Source organism: Xylocopa sonorina, chromosome 6 (genome assembly GCF_050948175.1).
Source record: "Xylocopa sonorina isolate GNS202 chromosome 6, iyXylSono1_principal, whole genome shotgun sequence".
NCBI lineage: Eukaryota > Metazoa > Arthropoda > Insecta > Hymenoptera > Apidae > Xylocopa > Xylocopa sonorina.
In genome coordinates this window covers 3,687,758-3,705,801 of record NC_135198.1, presented here as the reverse complement: position 1 = coordinate 3,705,801, position 18,044 = coordinate 3,687,758, and the positions used below count along the sequence as shown (strand labels likewise).

Sequence of the window (18,044 nt, the reverse complement as noted above, 5' to 3'; positions counted from 1 at the left end):
TTTAATTGAACGCGCGACAACGATCGGACAATAAAGGCATCTTCTTTGTGAAAAACTGTTCGTGAAAGCTGCAAAGTATTCGCGTCTTCAGAAACACAATACCAGCAGTGGCAGCCTTCTCGAAATAGACGAGAAGCCCAGCCCTCCAAACTCGTCCGAAAATAAAACAGGTTTCTTCCCTGCGAGCCGTGCTGTCCGATTGGTCGGCTCTAGTGGAAGAGTTCGCCGATTAATCGACAATTAAACAAGAATCGCGACCCATGCCACCGTTGTTACACACCGGATCTCGTGATGATATTTCATTACTATATAGCACTTTTCGTTTATCGTCGGCTGCAAAAACAATTTGAAACAACTGCACGGTCCATGAGCAATTGTCCAAACAAACTGTAGTTCGTGGAAAATTGTAACAGAGAGAAAGAGAGAGGGTGAGAGAGTGAGGAAGAGGAAGGAAGAGAGATACATGCTCTGCTAATTTATAAATTACACAGCATGGCAGGTAGAGTCATCTAATGAACGACAGTAATACTTGAGTCTTCCTTGCAAATAGATATTCGACTAAAGGTATTTATATATACACGTTGCCTATTGTATAATAGTATTAATAATAAATCATCTCTGTTGGTTCGATGTAACAGATAAAATGGGCGTGGTTCAGCAAATTGCCGCTCTGACAGCTCAGCCTAATATTTAGGGAAGGATGAAAAGAAGAAGTGATAAATACTTTCGTATCGAGCAGACACTGAAAGTCACAGAAATAATTATATATTTTCCATGTTTTAGTATACAGTCTAAATTAAAACGATACAAGATGGTAGATATTCTTGAGAAAACAATTTTCTACTCTATGTTATAAATGTCAATGTTTATTAGTAGATACGATTAAAATAAAATTGTAAGATATTAAACGGCTGATGGAAACTTTCAGATGCTCATCGCTTTCGATAAGGATATTCATTGTTATGCGCGGGATACACGTTTGTCTTGTGTCTCGCGTTCAGGGCAATTAGCTCCATTACACTCGCGCCATCTACGTTGCGATAATCATCCCAGTTCATTATGTTCTTGTTCACACCTTTGAAGTAATCGTCCTCGTCTTCGACGTAATCGTCTTGGATGTCTTCGTCATTTTTATTCGAGCTGTTCTTCATTAACAAACGGCCCAATGCTTTGGCCTTCTTCTGTTTGCCCTTCGATATGTTCTTCCTCGCGTCAGCATCTCTTTTGATCAAACGTCTATCGAGCAGTTGTTGATACCAGGTTTTTTCTTTCTGAGACAAATCGAATGGTAAATTCAGGGACGTAGAATTCGTTTTGCGATGTAATTGCATATTCAACTCGTTTAGTTTTGGAACCATGCTTCTGCGTTTAGAACGTCCAATGTTCTTGTCTAGTGCAGAAGGAGTTGCACGTTGATGGCTTCTTTTGTAATTTTCATATTTTTTACAGGAACAGAAATTTTGAAATTTATGTCTCGTTTCTCTCTTCGATATTACAAGAGCGTCGTTGGCTTTCTTATTTAGTATTGGAGAAAGTGTCCTTAATCCTTGAGATACCTCATTAACGTCGTGATCATTTATTGATAGACGTGTTCCTAGAAGAATAATTATAACTGATACGAAAGTACGTGTCAAAGTGGTAGTAATAAAAGTATACTATCTCACTTTAAAATATTGAGTCGGGGCAAAAGTTTCTTCGTGTTCACCCGGTAGATGGCATTAGGATCGTATAATTCTAATCGGACCTGGCAATACTTGCGTGCGTTTGAAAGGTAATATATCATTGGGCAATTAAAAAAAAAAAGTTGCGATGTTTGTTAATTCGGTCAAAAGTTATTGCGTTTTGGAAATAAATGAGAATAGAGAAGAAATTGAATACGTTTCGGAGATTTACTACATAAAAGAGGAAGAAATTTGATTCAAAAGATTTGTGATATTAATGGATATCAACAAATATTTTCAATCTGGAAATTTTTATATCGAAAATCGTCAAACTTGGTCCACTTTTGCACTAAAATATGAAGAAACTTTTTGTTCAACCCAAAGAACTATATCAATCATCTACTTTCAGCAGAAATGTTAAACAAATAGTAATACTTACTTGCTGATACACAATGATTAAATATGAACAGGAAACCAGAAAATAGCAGTAGAAGCACTAAATTTCCTTTACGAAACATATTAATATTTCACAAGTTATTATTCTCCGAACACCGTCAAAACGTGCTCACCATTAGAACACTGTCAACAATCTTATGAAGTAACCCGTATTTAATACCGTCCTAACGGTCGTGTTACATAGACAATAGCGCTGTTAGTATACACGAGGGACGTAATTATTTACATTTAATTGAAATAGATATACACGAGACGATCTGTAAATCAACGGACAATTTAACAGTTAAATCAGAAAATTTTATCTGTTTAATTAAATTTACTAAAAGTACTCCACTAATTCTAAGTACCAAGAGTATTCCACTAATTTTTCAGTAAAAAATACTTTTTATTATCAACATGCTTTACATGAGTACACAATTAATATGTTATAATCACTCTATATGAAGTTGGGGATTTATTCTTGATAAAATTGATCTAAAAGCACTTTATTAGAACAATTTTTATTAGTACAAAGATATGTTTGGGTTAGAGAGATAAATTATAATTGATAATGTTGTGAAGTTATTGATTTCATTTTTCTGACCTGAATTAGAAATTTGCGTTACGTTAATCGACATTATTTTTATTTATTACGTTTCAAACTCGTAAGTCTAATATCGGTAATGAACCATTGGCATTTCTATGTGCTTTTTAAGAACATCTCATTGAGCTACTCTGTTTTGTATTGCATTCCCATTTGCATAGCGATATCTGTCAATTAAGAATGAAGTGATTATGTACAATTAACATCAACCTTGGAATTTTAAATAATTTAGTGTTACAGATTACTGGCTATACAGTGTCCGCTATAAATAATGTATAGTACATTTACATAAATGTATTATCCGTAGAACGCTAATTATATATGTCTAATTTATGACTTGTATCCCGATTTTATCTCGCTAAACATGTATCATCTGAAAAAAAGCTAATGTAATTATACACTACGATTCTAATTGCTCTTTATCCTAAATGCAATGCAAAATGAAACGTGCAATTTTCTGCTCTAATTTCTATTTGTTCACCATAGCAAATCCTCACCTTCTCTTCCGCGTTCCGTTCGTTCTCCACTTATTCTTCTCCACTTCTGTCAGTACGTTCGTCCGCTTTGCTTGCAATCTTTACGTCGTCACTTTTCTGCGGCTCGTTTGTATACTCGTCGCTGCTGTTATCCAGCAGATTTAACGCTTGCGAATTTTGTTGCCAATTGTTATGCAGCCCGCTGATGGATTGTAACCGCAGTGGATTCCATAACGAGTAAAATTCTAATGGGCTGGTGAATAAATATGGATACATCGTGTAAGAATAGGGATCGTAAATCGCCGCAACTTGAGGTGAAATTCGAGATGCACCGACGTTTGCATTCATTGATGGAACTTTATAAGCTTTTATATCCGAAAATGCTACACCTGTTAAATCACCGACACTTAAACCAGCTAGAATAGCCAAACTTCGTATAATTTTCGACTTTCTATCCAAATCAGCGTTCGAACTGATGCTTTTTCCTAATTTTTGCAATTTTGCCAAATTTTGACTCGAATATGGATCTATCCAAGAGATTCCTCTTCGTGGTGCTTCAATCTCATCGCGTCGCGCGATAATCTTTCCTAATGACTTGTAGACCATTTTAGAATTTCCTGTCGTTGCAGTTACTTTGTGATATATTTCTGTGGGAACAATAAGAACTAGTTACGCGATATCTAAAAGAAGTAAGAGATGGATCTTAAGTATTAAATGGTATTAAATGGAAACGTAAATACTTACTGCTCTGACCAATACTGATAGTTAAAAGCACAACGATTAAGAAATTCATTGTTACTTGTACAATGCCTGGAACAATAATGAAGAGAAACTGGGGAAGCTATTTAATAAAATTCTAAACCTGCGGGTCGCGCCCATCTTTATTGTTGTGAAAGTGTATTTTTTAGATATCGTCGAAAATGTGTTAATTAAATCAATCTAAGTTTCCTCATTAGGATATGTGGGTTATTATTCCATTTACTCTCTGAAACGTGCACCTTTTTCGAATTAATAATTATACTAATGATACAGTATATAACGATAAATAAGTATCAATTACAAATGTTAATTACAAAACTTTCAATTATTTTCATAAATATATTCTTCTGTTATGAATATTAAGTGAAATATACATATACTTTGGATGCAAAGTGTTAAATTTTAAAGTTTTGGTTTTTAAATCTCGCGGGTATGGGGGTGACGCTATTCGCGCCTAGTGCCGATCTACTTCCGCTATGGAAGAGATCGTTGTTTTTACGTCGCGGTAAAATTACGTGATAAAAGGCACGAAATGACTATTACAGTCGAAGATAGTGTACAGTTGTGTGAGAATAACAGTAATGTGAAATTTGTGACTTGTGAAAAGCAAGAAGTACGTGCTTCTTTGCGTGAACGAAGTTTCTGCGTGCAATTACTGGAATTGTTGGTACGTATTTGACATTGTAAACTTTTTTGCCTGTTTCTTAGACCGCAGATACCGTACAAGTTTCTTTGCGAAGTTTCCAAAAAATGAGTAGTTCTTTGTACATTCTCATAACTTCGTTACGGAACTTATTACGAGTTAATTACATGTGGCGCTAGTGTCAAATTGGATCCTTGCGGGAATATAAAATGGCGTTAAACCATCTCGAACTCGAATTTCGTTATTAAATACGTTGTAACTTATTTGTTATAGCTGAACGAGCTGAATTTTATCTATATTAAACTACTCGTGCCTCTGCAAAGTTTAGAGGTTATGCCATAGGCTGTTTAGGAATATATGCATGTAACTTGGAAACACCATTAGGCAAGATTCCAGAAGCCATTTTGAGAGCTAGTGACATTACTCATCTGGATATAAGCAACATTAATACAACGCAATAAAGAAAGGCGTCAAGTAAAGGTAAGAGTTATATGATATTTATGTATATATACATAGAATATTTGTATTTTTCAATAACGTATATAGTAGTTGTTTTTAAAATCATGTGTCTTATATGAGCAATAAGTTTTTTATTGTGTCTATCCTTTGATATCACTTTTCGTTAACAAAACTTACCACTTGCATCATGTCTGAAATTATAATAATCTAAGTGAGTTGAACATTTTGATAGAATGTTAGGGTAGAGCATTCTGATATTGTTGGTACCATTACGTACTAGGTATACTTGTAGTATTAGAGCTTATTCCATTTGTACCAACTCTGATTGCCATAACAACTTCAAATTTTTATTAGTCCACCATAACAACAGACACTTTGTGTGTTATATGTCGCTGTATTTTTTTAATGTTCATTTTCTTATAAAGTTGTTGTGGCATTAGTATTACATTACGGTCAGATATATTAGGCACTTATGCTTTCACTAAACTGCATCTTTACTGAAGATTATTGTATACTGAGAACTTCAGATGAAAATGGACCAGTTGTAGAACTGGGCCAAGTGTTGACCACCTATGTTATTTTAATTTTAGTGGCCAACTTCTATTACTGACTATGTAATATTGCAAAAGGAATCAACAATTAGAAAACCTTTAAGTTAGATATTAAAAATTGTTCTTCAATGCTTTATTTTAATTGCACATATTTTTATAATTTTAAATAATGGTTGCACTTAAAATTTTAAATTTATACTTCTGATCAACTAAAGTGGTTTCACGTGTTTGATTGCATTTTTTAAAAGCATTTTATTACAATTATTTAATTGATATTTCAGTAAAAAATTCTCTTTATTTTTTTTATCATTAACATGCTTTACATGATTGCACAATTAATACATTATAACAATTCTACGCCACGGGCCTAAACTCACTGTTCGCAAATGGGGGTGTGTTATCAGAGGTATATACAAATCTATTGATATCGCTAGGAAGATATTCAGGGATTTGTTCTTGATGAAATTGAGTTGCTGGGTAGGCATCGACCGAAGAAATGGGGTAATAGTTGTATCTTTCGTCGGCATAAAAATTTACAGGTCTGTCGTAGGAAGGTATATGATAATTTATATGTTCGTAATCGTGATATTTATGCTGGTACGTTTCCGTAGTCAAATCGATGTGATTTATATTTTGCGGATATCCACCGTAGTAGCCGTAAAATGGTGGATACTGGTTAGGGTTCTGGGTAGTTTGATTCGTAGTCATCGTCGAATTTTGTACGCTGGACATTGTAGTTGAATTAGTGACTTCAGTTGTCGAGTTTGCATTAGGCATTTGGGTTGTATTGGTAGCAACTGGTTGGTTTGTCGCATTTGCAATTCGTGTAAGTTGTATCGATGCTGGACCACCGGCATTTTCACGTACTGCAGAGCTACTTTCCGTTAAATCAATCTGTTTCGTATTTATTGATTTGCGTATATTGCACGCAGAACCGGGGATCGATAGCTGCGAATCATAGATAAAATAAATTAATATTAATTGGAAATAAATATATAATTAATATTAATATATCGATATCAAATAATTTAATACTATAAGCTGTTAGCTACAGTGTCTATTTCGATATTTCTTGCTACTGTGTGCAAAAATTATATCAGATAGTGAGTAATATCACTTAAAGTAGAGCAATTTTAATGAAACATGCATCTTTCTACTGTAAATTTTATTTGTTCACTACAACAAATTCTTACCTTCTCTTCTCCATTCAGGTCATTCTCCACTTCTTTTTCTCCAGTATTCTCACTATCTCCATTCGAAGTTTTAATATTCTCAATTCTCTGAGCTTCGTCTGTATACTCGTTGTTGTTATCCAAGAGATTTAATGGTTGAGCACTTTGTGACAACGATTGCAAATGATTCTGTAGCCCACTAATTGTTTGTAACCGCAAAGCATTCCATAATGGGTAAAATCCTAATGGGGGTGGAAATATATATGGATTCATCAAGTAAGGATAAGGCTCGTAAAGTGCTGGTGGGATTTGAGGTGAGATTCGTGTAGCACCGACGTTCACATTCAATGGCAATTTGCTGTAAGTTTTTACACCTGACGATGCTGCCCCGGCTAAATCACCGACACTTAAACCAGCCAGAAATGCTAAACTTCGTAAGATTTTCGATCTTCTCAACGAATAGTCAGGCTTTGCATTCGCGTTTCTTCCTAATTGTTGCAGTTTATCCGAATTTTTGCTCGATTGCGTCGAATCCGTCCAAGAGATTTGTCTTTGTGGTGTTTCAATTTCAACGTGACGTGTAGTAGACGTTCCTAATGATTTTTGAATCATTCTAGTGTCTCTTGTCGTTGCTTTAACTTCGTAATGTATTCCTGTACGACGAAAAATAATTAATTGCAGAGGTGTTGTCAAGAACTATAAAAATTTTTTAAATATTGAACGTGAACGCGAATACTTACTATTATAACTAACACCGATAGTTAAAAACACGATGATCAGGAAATTCATTGTTACTGTACGATGCTCGGAACAATAATGAAGAGAAACTGAGGATACTATTTGACGAAATTCTAAACCTGCGGGTCGCCCCCATCTTTTACGTTGTGAAAGTGTGTTCCTTAGATATGTTGAAAATATGTTAATTGCATAAATCCAAGCTTCCTTATTACGATATGTGGGTTTTTATTATGTTTACCGAATGTGCGACTTTTTTCAATTGAATAATTATATTAATAATATAGTATACATCGATAAATAAGTCTCAGTTGCAAAGGCTAATAACACTATTTGCAATTATTTGTATAAATATACCGTTCCGTTATGAATAATGAATAGAATAATAATATACTTAGAACGGGTAATGTCAAATCTTAAGGTTTTGCTTTTTAAATATTCGCGGGCACGCGAGCGACGCTATTTGCGCGTAGTACTGATCTACTTCCGCTATGGAAGAGATCCTTGTTTTTACGTCGCAGTAAAATTGCCTGACAAAGACACAGAATGACTGCCACGGTCGAAGATAATGTTCAATTGAATGAAAATAACACTAATATGGAGTTCGCAACTTCTGAAAAACAAGAAGCACGTGCTTTTTTACGCGAACGATTTCTGCGTGTAGTTACTGGAATTGTTGGTACGAAGTTTACACTTTTGAACCTGTTTATTCCCTCATAGACCATAAATATCGTATAAACATCCCTATAAATGTGCTGAAAAATGAGTAATGTTTTATAAATTCTCCTAACTTTTATACGGAACTTATAATAAGTTTAATGACATGTGGCGCTAGTGTCAAACTATAGCCTCATGCGGGAATATAAAACGGCATTAAACCACCTCGAACTCGAGTTTCTTTATTAAATATATTATAACTTATTTGTTGCAGGTAAACAAGCAGAATTTCATCTATATGAAAATACTTGCGTTTCTGCAGAGTTTAGAGGTTGTGACATAGACTGCTTAGAAGTGTACGTACGTAACTTGGAAACACCATTAGGCAAGATTCCAGAAGCCATTTTAAGAGCTAGTGACATTATTCATCTGGATATAAGTAATATTAATGCAACGCAGTAGATGCTTAACATACAGGTAAATGATATAGGAATACTTAATATGCATAGGAAAGAATATTTTTATTTTTAATAACTTATATAAATATTTACACGTACAATTCCATTATTTAAGATCTACGCATATTTAACATTGTATTTATTTCTGAAATGATGCGCCTTAAGTGATCGATAATTTCCTTTAGATGCCTATTTTTTAATACCACTTGCTGAAAAAATATTTGATATAACTTTTTAGTTTATGAATATTGTTTCTGATATCGTTTCAAAGTATATATTTACCTCCATTATTTCTTTGCTCTCTTCGCAAGCTAGTCTATAAGCTTCAGATGTTTTCTTCTCTTCCGATTTCATATCCCATTCTTCTTTTAAGGGAATTAAACTTTCTATGTGTGTATACTCCATACCTTGAAGTTGGCAGTTTTCATTGCATTTCTCATAAATCAGTCTCAAACGTTTAAATAACAACTTCAATGTTCGTAATTGTTCTTGTACTTTGTTTTTCTTTTCATTAGCTAAATTTGCTCCTTGTGCCATGCCTGAAATCATTGTTATTTAAAGTGCAATCCATTAGGAAAACAATTTAAGAGTAATATCATGCCAGTGAAATACATTAAAATTTGAAGATTAAAATTAATTTTTAATTTTTAACAAAAAGTTAAAATTATTGGTACGAGGCTGCTTTAATAATTCAACTTGAAAATACCGTTTGGTGGCTGTAGAACTCTCAGTGTTTGAAAGACTTCTAAAGTGCGGCTGACAATATCTTGTACAGTTTCTTGCCCTAACCTGCACAAAGTGGCAGTGTTAAATTCCTTATTCTGTTGTTGCTGCTGAGGTGGTGGTTGTGTAGGTGGTACAGGAGTTTGTGGAGTTGTAGCTTGGTTGCTAGTTTGATTATTCTGCTGCACCATTGCAGCTTGTTGTTGTTGCAATTGTAACTGTTGCTGTTGCATTTGTTGTACTTGTTGCTGCATTGCCACTGACTGTTGCTGTTGCTGCTGTTGTGCTAATACTTGTTGGGCACTAGGCATACCCATGGTATTGGAGCCAACTCCACTTACACCGACCCCAACTCCTACACCAACTCCAAATTGTGATTGGCCTACCATACCTGTAGAAATTTCCTATATTAGTATCTCTCCATTTCTTTAAAGTTTACCTGATAGATATTTTCTTTCGGCTAGTATATTTACCACCTTGTTGTTGCATTAAGCCCGGTACCATTTGTCCTCCACCAAACTGTGTTCTCATTGTAGATTGCTGTACATTGGGAAATCCAGATGGAAATGGATGTTGTTGACCAGCCATGTTATTTCAATTTTAGATGTCGTTTTATATTAGCCGCTGTAAGATAGCATAAGAAGAGTTCAATATAGTTAGAAAATTTTTAGGTTAGGTATATCCTCAACGCTTTTATTTTAATTCCAGACGTTCTTCTAGTTTCGAGCAAATATTTTATTAGTGAATTAAAATTTTATTCGTATTTGTGACCATGTAACGTGAATATCAATGACCAATTCGAAGTTAAAAATTTAGTTGCATCAACTTTCGATATATTCCGAAACGTAATGATAAAATTGTTTTCCTTACTTGTTAATAAATGAAAAATAACATCATTCAGTCTGTAATGTCGCAATAATAATAAAATACACACATTTTTTCTAATATATGTAATGTAAAAGGTAATACACTACATTTTACATTGTCTCACACGTTGACATCGTGTTGCGCATCTAAACTGCGCAGATTATACCAATGATCGTGTTGCAAGCGCGCGCGCGTTCTATTTAATTTGTATTATGTTTTTAAAATTATTAAAAACCGATTTAAAAACACTTACGTCGCTTTTGAAAGATGACCCGAGAAACCCGTGTAAATGACGAAAAGGTATTTGAATACAAATACTTGTGTAGTTGACAGTTTTACAGCATGAGGGCACTGGCTTTCAGTGTTCAACACCGTATAGAAATCGTGCCAGTTTATAATTGACCTGCTCATATTTAAAATAAATAAAACATAGTCGAAAGCATACGTTTCTCTACTAAATTCTTACAGAACATTTTCACGCACGTTTTACGCTAAAGTTCAAAACTATTTCAATGACAGAAATTGTCTGCTTATTTCGATCTCATTTTGGAAGGTAAGCAAGTTTCGTGCCCAATATTTTCCAATCAAAACATTTTAGTCGGATTTACATCGCGAATTTGTTGCGAACTTAAAATCTCTGGATTATCTCGACACTCCGAAAATTCAGAACGCAAACGTTGTATCAAGTGTACCGATATAAAATATGGTACACACTTTTAACTTATATTTAAGGATGACGCATATAATATTTTGCATAGTGTACGTCCGTGTTTAAAACTTGATGTACATGTGCCGAAGAGATTAATTGTGAAACATCTCTCGAAGACCAGGAACAAAGTCGAAGTGAAATTCTTCAAGAGATAAATCAGGATTCATCGGTATTCGAACAATGCCCAAACAGGAGATAAGGTCAGCGCACACGAAATGAACACAGTAGACAGAACGGTCCAATCTTCAGTCCCCGTGCACCTTGCTTGCGTTCGCGTTCACATTGTTTTTTCCGGCACAGTCAGTATCTTTCGGGACGAGGGCTGTCGCTGGTCGCTGTAAGATACGTCAGACCGAGAAATCGGAGTGGGAAAGTTGTTCATTCTGAATAGTATAATGTCTCGAAAGCTGGCACTCGTCGTGATATTATTGAGTATCGTTTTATTCGGCGATGGCAAGGCGATCAGGAATCGAAATTTTCCGTTTAACACTATAAATACTGGTTCGAGGACCGAAGACGAACGTATAAACGAAAATTACACGTCCAGAGGAACGAGAAGTGGGAAAGTGATCGATCATTACAGTTGCGCTGGAAATTGTAACGAGAATGATCCCACAGTGCCGAACGGAAGCAAACAGTTGTGCCCCTATGAAAACAAGGAGTTATGTTTGATTTTCTCGCTGTCAAAAATCGCGAAGGTACAAGTGGCCAGTTTGAGTAAACCATTGACGGATCACGCGTCGAAGTTGAACGTTTTCCACGAGGCCTCGAATGACGCTGGAGACTCGAACGTGGACGTGGAAACGAACACGGGAATGGAAGAGGACCGTTTCGATTTTGGTAAACGGAACGACGGCAAACATTTCCAGAATCCTTCGGAGAAAGAGATGAAATCACCGAGTGTTCACTGTCGAGCGATTCGAGATGTTTACATACCAGAAGTGAAACAGAACTTACCAGCTTACGCATGTAAATTTGGGAACAACACGTTCGTCTTATCGAGCGAGAGGTTCCTCGAGGACCGACGATCGTATCTGGACATTCGAATCGACGAAGACACGGTTAAAAATATCAAGTACACCCCGAAAATATCTAGGAGCAACAAGTTCAACGCGATACCTGCTCTGCTCATTTTGAACGTGTCTAATAACGATTACAGGATAGAAATGCGCAAGGATGTTCTTAACGATGGGAAAGCTAATCAAACGGAAGGATATCGATAGGAAATTATCGAACGGGTAATCGTGTTTCTTAGAGAGTTCAAATATCCGGTGATAAATTTGAATTGATTATCTTTCGTTTGTTAAACAATGCACACGTAAACGTAGTGGAATTGTCACTATATATCGATTTTTATAATTTTTATAATATTAAATAAACTAATTTTATAATCTAATTTATAGAAAATGTTCGTCCGCCTTATGACTATTTCATTTATTCTGCAATGTATCAATAAAACATTCGATGAAAAGGTATTCGGTTAAAATGAAAACATTTTCATTTATAATTGACTTATTTTTAAATATTGTTCATGCGCCAGAAAAAAATATAATCAATAGAATACAATTCGAATGAGTTGAATGCAAAATTGCACGGTACACTTTAATTAAACAGGGTGGTAGAATCAATAATATTGAAAGGGAAATCGGCAGTGTAAATAACCATTCGATCAAATTACAATTTACACTGTTCGGTTGCCTTTTCACTTTGTGGAATCTCCAGCGTTGCCCAAGCAAACCGAACCGTGTAATTTGGCCTTAACCTGGGGTCCTCGGACCCCTGGCGGTCCGTGACGTCCCTCCAGGGGGCCACGCAGGGGCTTTACACACATGCCTTCGTATCTATTTTAGGAAAGTCATCTAATGTTGCACGTTGCATTTACATTTTTCCATTTTTTCTTTCCACGAACGCTGAGTCAACGGAAAAGGATCACCGAGAGATCAATCAGTCCTCTTCTTTACACCCTATTTAGCAGTCTGTCCTACATAATTCGAATAAAACTCGATATTCCGGTTTATTTCGTAACTTGTCTTCAAAATACTTTATTCGAATATGAATAACATGCATTTACGCGTAATTATCGCGGATCAGCAATACGCAATAATATAACAAGATTTGCGCAGCACTTGACGCTAAACAATTGAGTGGCAAAATCTACTTGACAAATTGTATCACAAACATTCTACACTATTCGTATCGCTATAAATAAATCTCACTATAAACGGTGTGTCTATCTCATTTTGATTTCTCTTCTAGCGATTCTTTCGCTTTTCGTTCCTCCTCTAGTTTCATCAATATTTCCGGCGAAGGAGATACTTTGTGAACGTTCGACAAAACGTTGGGCATAGGTTGTTCCTTTATTGGCACTTTCTCGTTCGTCGACGAGGATGCTGGAGGGTTTTCATTCTTTGTACTGGGTTGATCCGATTCATCGATGATAATCTCATCCACCTTTATTACTGGGTCAGTAGTGTCTTCGTTGCCCTTGTGGGGTAATTTATCTGATGGTACTTCGGAGAGCTTCAAGCTCGACTCTTGCATGTTGTTTATACTTTTTATGTCTTCTGCGACGTCGATCTGCAATTTCTCGAGAGCTTCTTTCTCTTCGTCAGTCAGTGGATTTACCTTGAAAATAAGATTATAATTTGTGTTAAATTCTCTGTGCACGATTTTCTCAGAATGGCACACTTACTTCGACGTTTAAATGAAACTGTTAAAACACGGTGATCAGTGTAATGTCGATAAAATTTATACTACTTTGTCATTTGATATTCCAAACACTTTCTTTGTTAGGTTCTATGTCATTATGCATGCCTGCTTTATCTTCATTACAAAGGTAATAACATTTGTAATGTGTACATGTACGCGCGTGACTCACGATGAAAGGGTTGAAAGAATGAATATCCTCTCGTGTTGTTTTTTCAAATTATTGATATGCTTGATCGCCTCAAGTGCGATGGTATTAATTTACTGGCATTAACGCGTTATAATGCGATAAATGGTAGGAACGTGCAATTTAATGAGTCACCGATTTCTACCTCAGCTTAGCCATTTACGCAGGTGTCAGGCGAAAATGTATTGGATATAGACGCAATAAGCAATTCAAACTGATGATGATACTCCCCCTCCGTACTCTTCCATCGTACGTCGTTAATGCGCATATTACTCTCATGAAGCAATACCCATTTTTGGTAAAAAAAAAGGAAGTATCAGAAACTAAACAGTATTATGCGATTCAGTAAAACCATTTATGTTTTAGTAATTAATAAATTAAAAATGAGTAATTCGATGGCCATTTTTGGTAGTTGAAGTGTTGAAGTGTTAGTTGAAGTGTTGGTAGTTGAAGTGAACAGAATGTGTTCATTTAGGATTTTTTAAAATTTCTTTGACGAATATTTTAGTGGCATGCATAGAAATTTTGTTCGAATATGACTCCTTTCGCAGTTGCGTGAAAAAATGTAAAATAAATGCGATTCATACTTTAACCACAGGGTTTGGACGCATTTTCCTTCTGTGTTTCTCTCGACGTCTTTCCTTTTTGGCGTTTGCGACCGACCCCGATGCCTTTGTCTCTGTACTCTCTTCTATTGGTTGTTTTTCCTCATCTGTAGTAGTAAGGCGATTCCTGATCGCTCTTGCGAGCATGGAATAAGCATTGAAGTACTCACTATCTTCGTCGTCCTCAAGATCAGTGTCCGGGGAATTAGAAATATTATCGAGGTAAGGAGTCTGAAACAATTATTGAAAAGACATTTGTATTCGTAGGAAAGTAAACATGTAAAGGATTAGATGTGAATCTTATTAGCAATTTACATTTTTTGAGGAGGACATATGCAAATTATATAGAATGAGTCACTTAATGCGTTAAGAGATTTTTACAAACCACTTTAACTGTTTAACATTTTTTTTGCGTCAAACAAGATGAGAAGATCATTGTTCTGGTGTAAACCAAATTTTTTGTAAGAGTTAAAATGAATCTCTCTCGTGCTTTTCCTTTTTTCTTTCGTTTAATGAACCTATATATTTTTTCATTCAGTGTGAATTTTTGTATTATCGTGAATGTGAAAAGCTAGTATATCGTGAAATGCTTTCAAACTGCGGATGATAGAACGAGGATTTAATTAATTCAAGTAAGAGGAGAAAATGAAATCTACATCCTGATGTGGTTTCCAAGAGAGTAGCTCTTAACACTTGATCAGAACCAACCTACCTAAGGCGCGTTCTCGTCTAATTTATCGTCAAATTATTGAAGCGAATAGACTTACCTTAGATAAGCTTGGAGCTTCGTGAAACGCCTCAGCTAGCGCAGGATTCACTTCCTCCAGTGGTTGATCACCATACCTTATGTAAACCGGAATGTATCCCGGGATGCTAGGCAATACTTGGATCGGAAACGAATCTAGAAGAAGTCAGCTTTGAATTAGCGATTGAACTAAATGAAAATTGAACCGAAACGAATCGCAGAATTCAAGGAACGTTCGTTTATAATTATAATGTGACGACAGCGCGCGTTAACTTCTCGTAATGGAAGACGCGCATTTAACAATATAACACGGTTAATTTCCCAGCTACGAATCGATTTATGATTCGAATTTAATGAGCCATTCATGTCGAAAAAATGAAACGCGTGAAATGGACGTAACGATCACACTTTATTGATAATTTGACACAACATTTAATCCTTTATTTAGCTAATACGAGCTTCGAACATATTCAACACACTTCTCGTGTAGTTTCCTACACATTTGCACCCCCGATTTATATATCGATGGTATCCATCGATTACCAACGATCGCTACCCAAAATCACAGATAGATCGAAGTCACACAAGAACAATTTAAATGCAATCGTCGTCGTTCCACGGCCAACACTTGTCCCTCGCTGCGATTTAACAAGGCACCCTGTACAATTTTCGGTACACGCTCGTTCTCTGACCGCGGGAATTTCAAAAATTCCTTCTACTCACGGACATAAGCGATCGAGAGAGATATTAGTAACACAAGATCGTAGACGGCCCTGGTACCACGCATCATCTCAGCTGCCTGCATCTTTGTACGGTACTAAGCCCCCGGAGGACGGGGCACTCTCCTTTATATGTTCCATGGTCCCCTCTACCCTTCGTGCTGTGCCACGGCGAGGCCCCTACGGGGTTAACACCGACGTTCCGTTAATATCGAAACAAAAAGTCAAATCTTTCTGTACATTCGGTAACCAAGGTGATGGCCGTTTTCTCAGAAATCCACGACGCGCAAGGAACCTATCAGGAAAATCTATAATTTGGGCTCCTCGCTGCCGAGTGGCTCCTGTGGCGACGGCAAAAAAGAGGTCGGTTTCATCGACACTGTGCTCATTTTACAAAAGCAACACGGTTCTGCTGAATGGGCATGGAATGAATATGGAAATCGAAAGCGAACAACTTTAACTATTTTAATATTCACTTTTATTCGTAATCCGTCTTCAAGGTAAAATAATTTGTTGAGACTAACAACTTGACTCTTTGAAATGACTTGATTTTATCTTGGAAACAAATTGTGAAGTAATGTTAGAAATGTTAAGAATGTTGTGGCTACGATTTTCTGAAGTAGCGTGTAATCATTTCTGATGGTTTTTATTGGAGTTAGAAAATTTTAAGGTTTACGTGAAGTGACTGAGGCTCGTGTGTATTGGTTAAACCGGGATCGAAGGGAGCCTGGATACGTTCTTCTGCGTGCATAGCGAGCTGCTGCTAGGAACAGATTCGATCTCCTCGCGCAGGTAATCGTACCCCACGAGACTACGCGAGATCTCCGTCCTTGAATCCTCCTCTTCCTGATCGTTGGAGTGAGTCCGATTCGAGGATCGACAGTGCGTAAATCTGAGGATTCAAAGGCCAGGATCGATTTGCTTTACGATAAATATTGATAAATTGTAATCACAGACTCGTTTTATGAGACTCGTTTATGAAATTTATAAACGTTTCACGAGTAGTTTGAAAATTTTCATTTTGAACAACGTTGTGTATACATAAACACGGTTTATACAATTACGAGACGATTATTTGACCATTATTGGTACAGGTAATCAAATGTTATACCTGTATAGGCAATTTGTTTCAAATTTTTCGTATTTGCAAGTAATGTCACATGCAAGTGAGAACCAATGCAGTTGCAGGATATTTATGTGTATATGTAAATACGTTGAGCAATACCAATTTTATATTCATATGATATATACTGTATTTTATTTCGCAAAGGAGTATCGTTAACGTCATTTTGGTAAGGTAATAAGAAGGATGACTGTGCAGGATCAATGTTGAAATACCGAATGTCCTTACTCATATAAGTAGGATTCAGGGTATGTAAGGTTTACTTGCAAGCGTACAGGCTCTCGTAGTTACCGTTAGCTGTATTGCTTTTTTATCTCCCGATGGTGTCTCGTTAAATAAACTTCTTTTGAGACCGCTACACCATTTTTTACTACATTATTTCGACAATAGGTATTCAATCTAAAATTCAGTATAAATATTGTACGTAATATAAAGTTTCAAATTTTTCAAATGTTACAAATACTTGTAACATAAAATTCAGGCTATATCGATATATTCGAAATTTTTTATTATACATTTTAGTTAAAATTAACGCCTTTTTAAAGTAGATTTATTATTTATATTTCAAAAGGTATTAAAATGTTGCTACATCCGGTAATTTCAATTCAAAGTGAGTCATTCCTTCGCAAGCATATTAAAATAACGTGTGCAAATGCTAATTTGTTGTTCACATTTTCATATATTCGTATTGATTCCATTTGATGAGTCGCACACGAAGCAATACAAGTACGACTCGAAGGATAGACCAGCTTTTGATCCGCCACGTTATTGTGTCGAATAAGCCTGGGGGCAGTGATGTATCCTGAACGAAAGGTCAGGACCAATGGTGCACACAGTAGAAACAAGCTCTTCTCACAGTGTGACAAGCACACGGACAGGTAGAGGTATAACTTGTGTCGTTATCTCCAATCAAGTCTGAGCTAGGACATTCTTTAAATTTTTCGATCACATCATTTTTCACCTTGCGTACCATTTATCGAGTAATCCTGCGATACGTGCGTTCACCGACCGAAAGAAACGCGGTTGCACACATGGAACGCTCCTAGAGTT

The 18,044-nt window shown here is 36.0% G+C and overlaps 5 protein-coding genes and 1 pseudogene across 8 annotated transcripts; 3 read left to right on the top strand and 3 right to left on the bottom strand.

The window, feature by feature from the left end:
- Positions 1-4,467: 4,467 nt before the first annotated feature.
- On the top strand, positions 4,468-5,039 carry LOC143424585 (gem-associated protein 7-like; annotated as a pseudogene).
- Positions 5,040-5,837: 798 nt separating this feature from the next.
- Positions 5,838-8,167, bottom strand: LOC143424446 (uncharacterized). Its single transcript, XM_076896501.1, has 3 exons — positions 7,501-8,167; positions 6,782-7,413; positions 5,838-6,536 (listed from the first exon to the last, which is right to left on the bottom strand). Exons 1-3 carry the CDS (start codon positions 7,547-7,549, stop codon positions 5,943-5,945), a joined length of 1,275 nt encoding a protein of 424 aa, XP_076752616.1. The 5' UTR covers positions 7,550-8,167; the 3' UTR covers positions 5,838-5,942.
- LOC143424584 (gem-associated protein 7) lies at positions 7,960-10,050 on the top strand. The gene is made up of 3 exons (XM_076896736.1): positions 7,960-8,174; positions 8,427-8,629; positions 9,870-10,050. The coding sequence occupies exons 1-2, from the start codon at positions 8,042-8,044 to the stop codon at positions 8,612-8,614; spliced, it is 321 nt and encodes a 106-aa protein (XP_076752851.1). The 5' UTR covers positions 7,960-8,041; the 3' UTR covers positions 8,615-8,629; positions 9,870-10,050.
- Positions 8,657-10,409, bottom strand: LOC143424568 (mediator of RNA polymerase II transcription subunit 30). 4 transcript variants are annotated; one of them, XM_076896714.1, is made up of 5 exons: positions 10,308-10,409; positions 9,807-9,957; positions 9,317-9,724; positions 8,893-9,149; positions 8,657-8,819 (listed from the first exon to the last, which is right to left on the bottom strand). In XM_076896714.1, exons 2-5 carry the CDS (start codon positions 9,919-9,921, stop codon positions 8,721-8,723), a joined length of 879 nt encoding a protein of 292 aa, XP_076752829.1. In that variant the 5' UTR covers positions 9,922-9,957; positions 10,308-10,409; the 3' UTR covers positions 8,657-8,720. The 4 variants fall into 4 exon arrangements, with proteins under 4 accessions (XP_076752829.1, XP_076752827.1, XP_076752830.1 ...); XM_076896712.1 differs by having other exon boundaries at positions 10,204-10,360; XM_076896715.1 differs by having other exon boundaries at positions 9,810-9,957; positions 10,204-10,360.
- Positions 10,410-10,955: 546 nt separating this feature from the next.
- On the top strand, positions 10,956-12,305 carry LOC143424325 (uncharacterized). Its single transcript, XM_076896320.1, has one exon. The coding sequence runs from the start codon at positions 11,305-11,307 to the stop codon at positions 12,130-12,132; it is 828 nt and encodes a 275-aa protein (XP_076752435.1). The 5' UTR covers positions 10,956-11,304; the 3' UTR covers positions 12,133-12,305.
- A 216-nt stretch (positions 12,306-12,521) lies between these two features.
- LOC143424528 (uncharacterized) lies at positions 12,522-15,999 on the bottom strand. The gene is made up of 4 exons (XM_076896653.1): positions 15,876-15,999; positions 15,175-15,308; positions 14,390-14,638; positions 12,522-13,534 (listed from the first exon to the last, which is right to left on the bottom strand). Exons 1-4 carry the CDS (start codon positions 15,955-15,957, stop codon positions 13,145-13,147), a joined length of 855 nt encoding a protein of 284 aa, XP_076752768.1. The 5' UTR covers positions 15,958-15,999; the 3' UTR covers positions 12,522-13,144.
- Between the last annotated feature and the right edge of the window lie 2,045 nt (positions 16,000-18,044).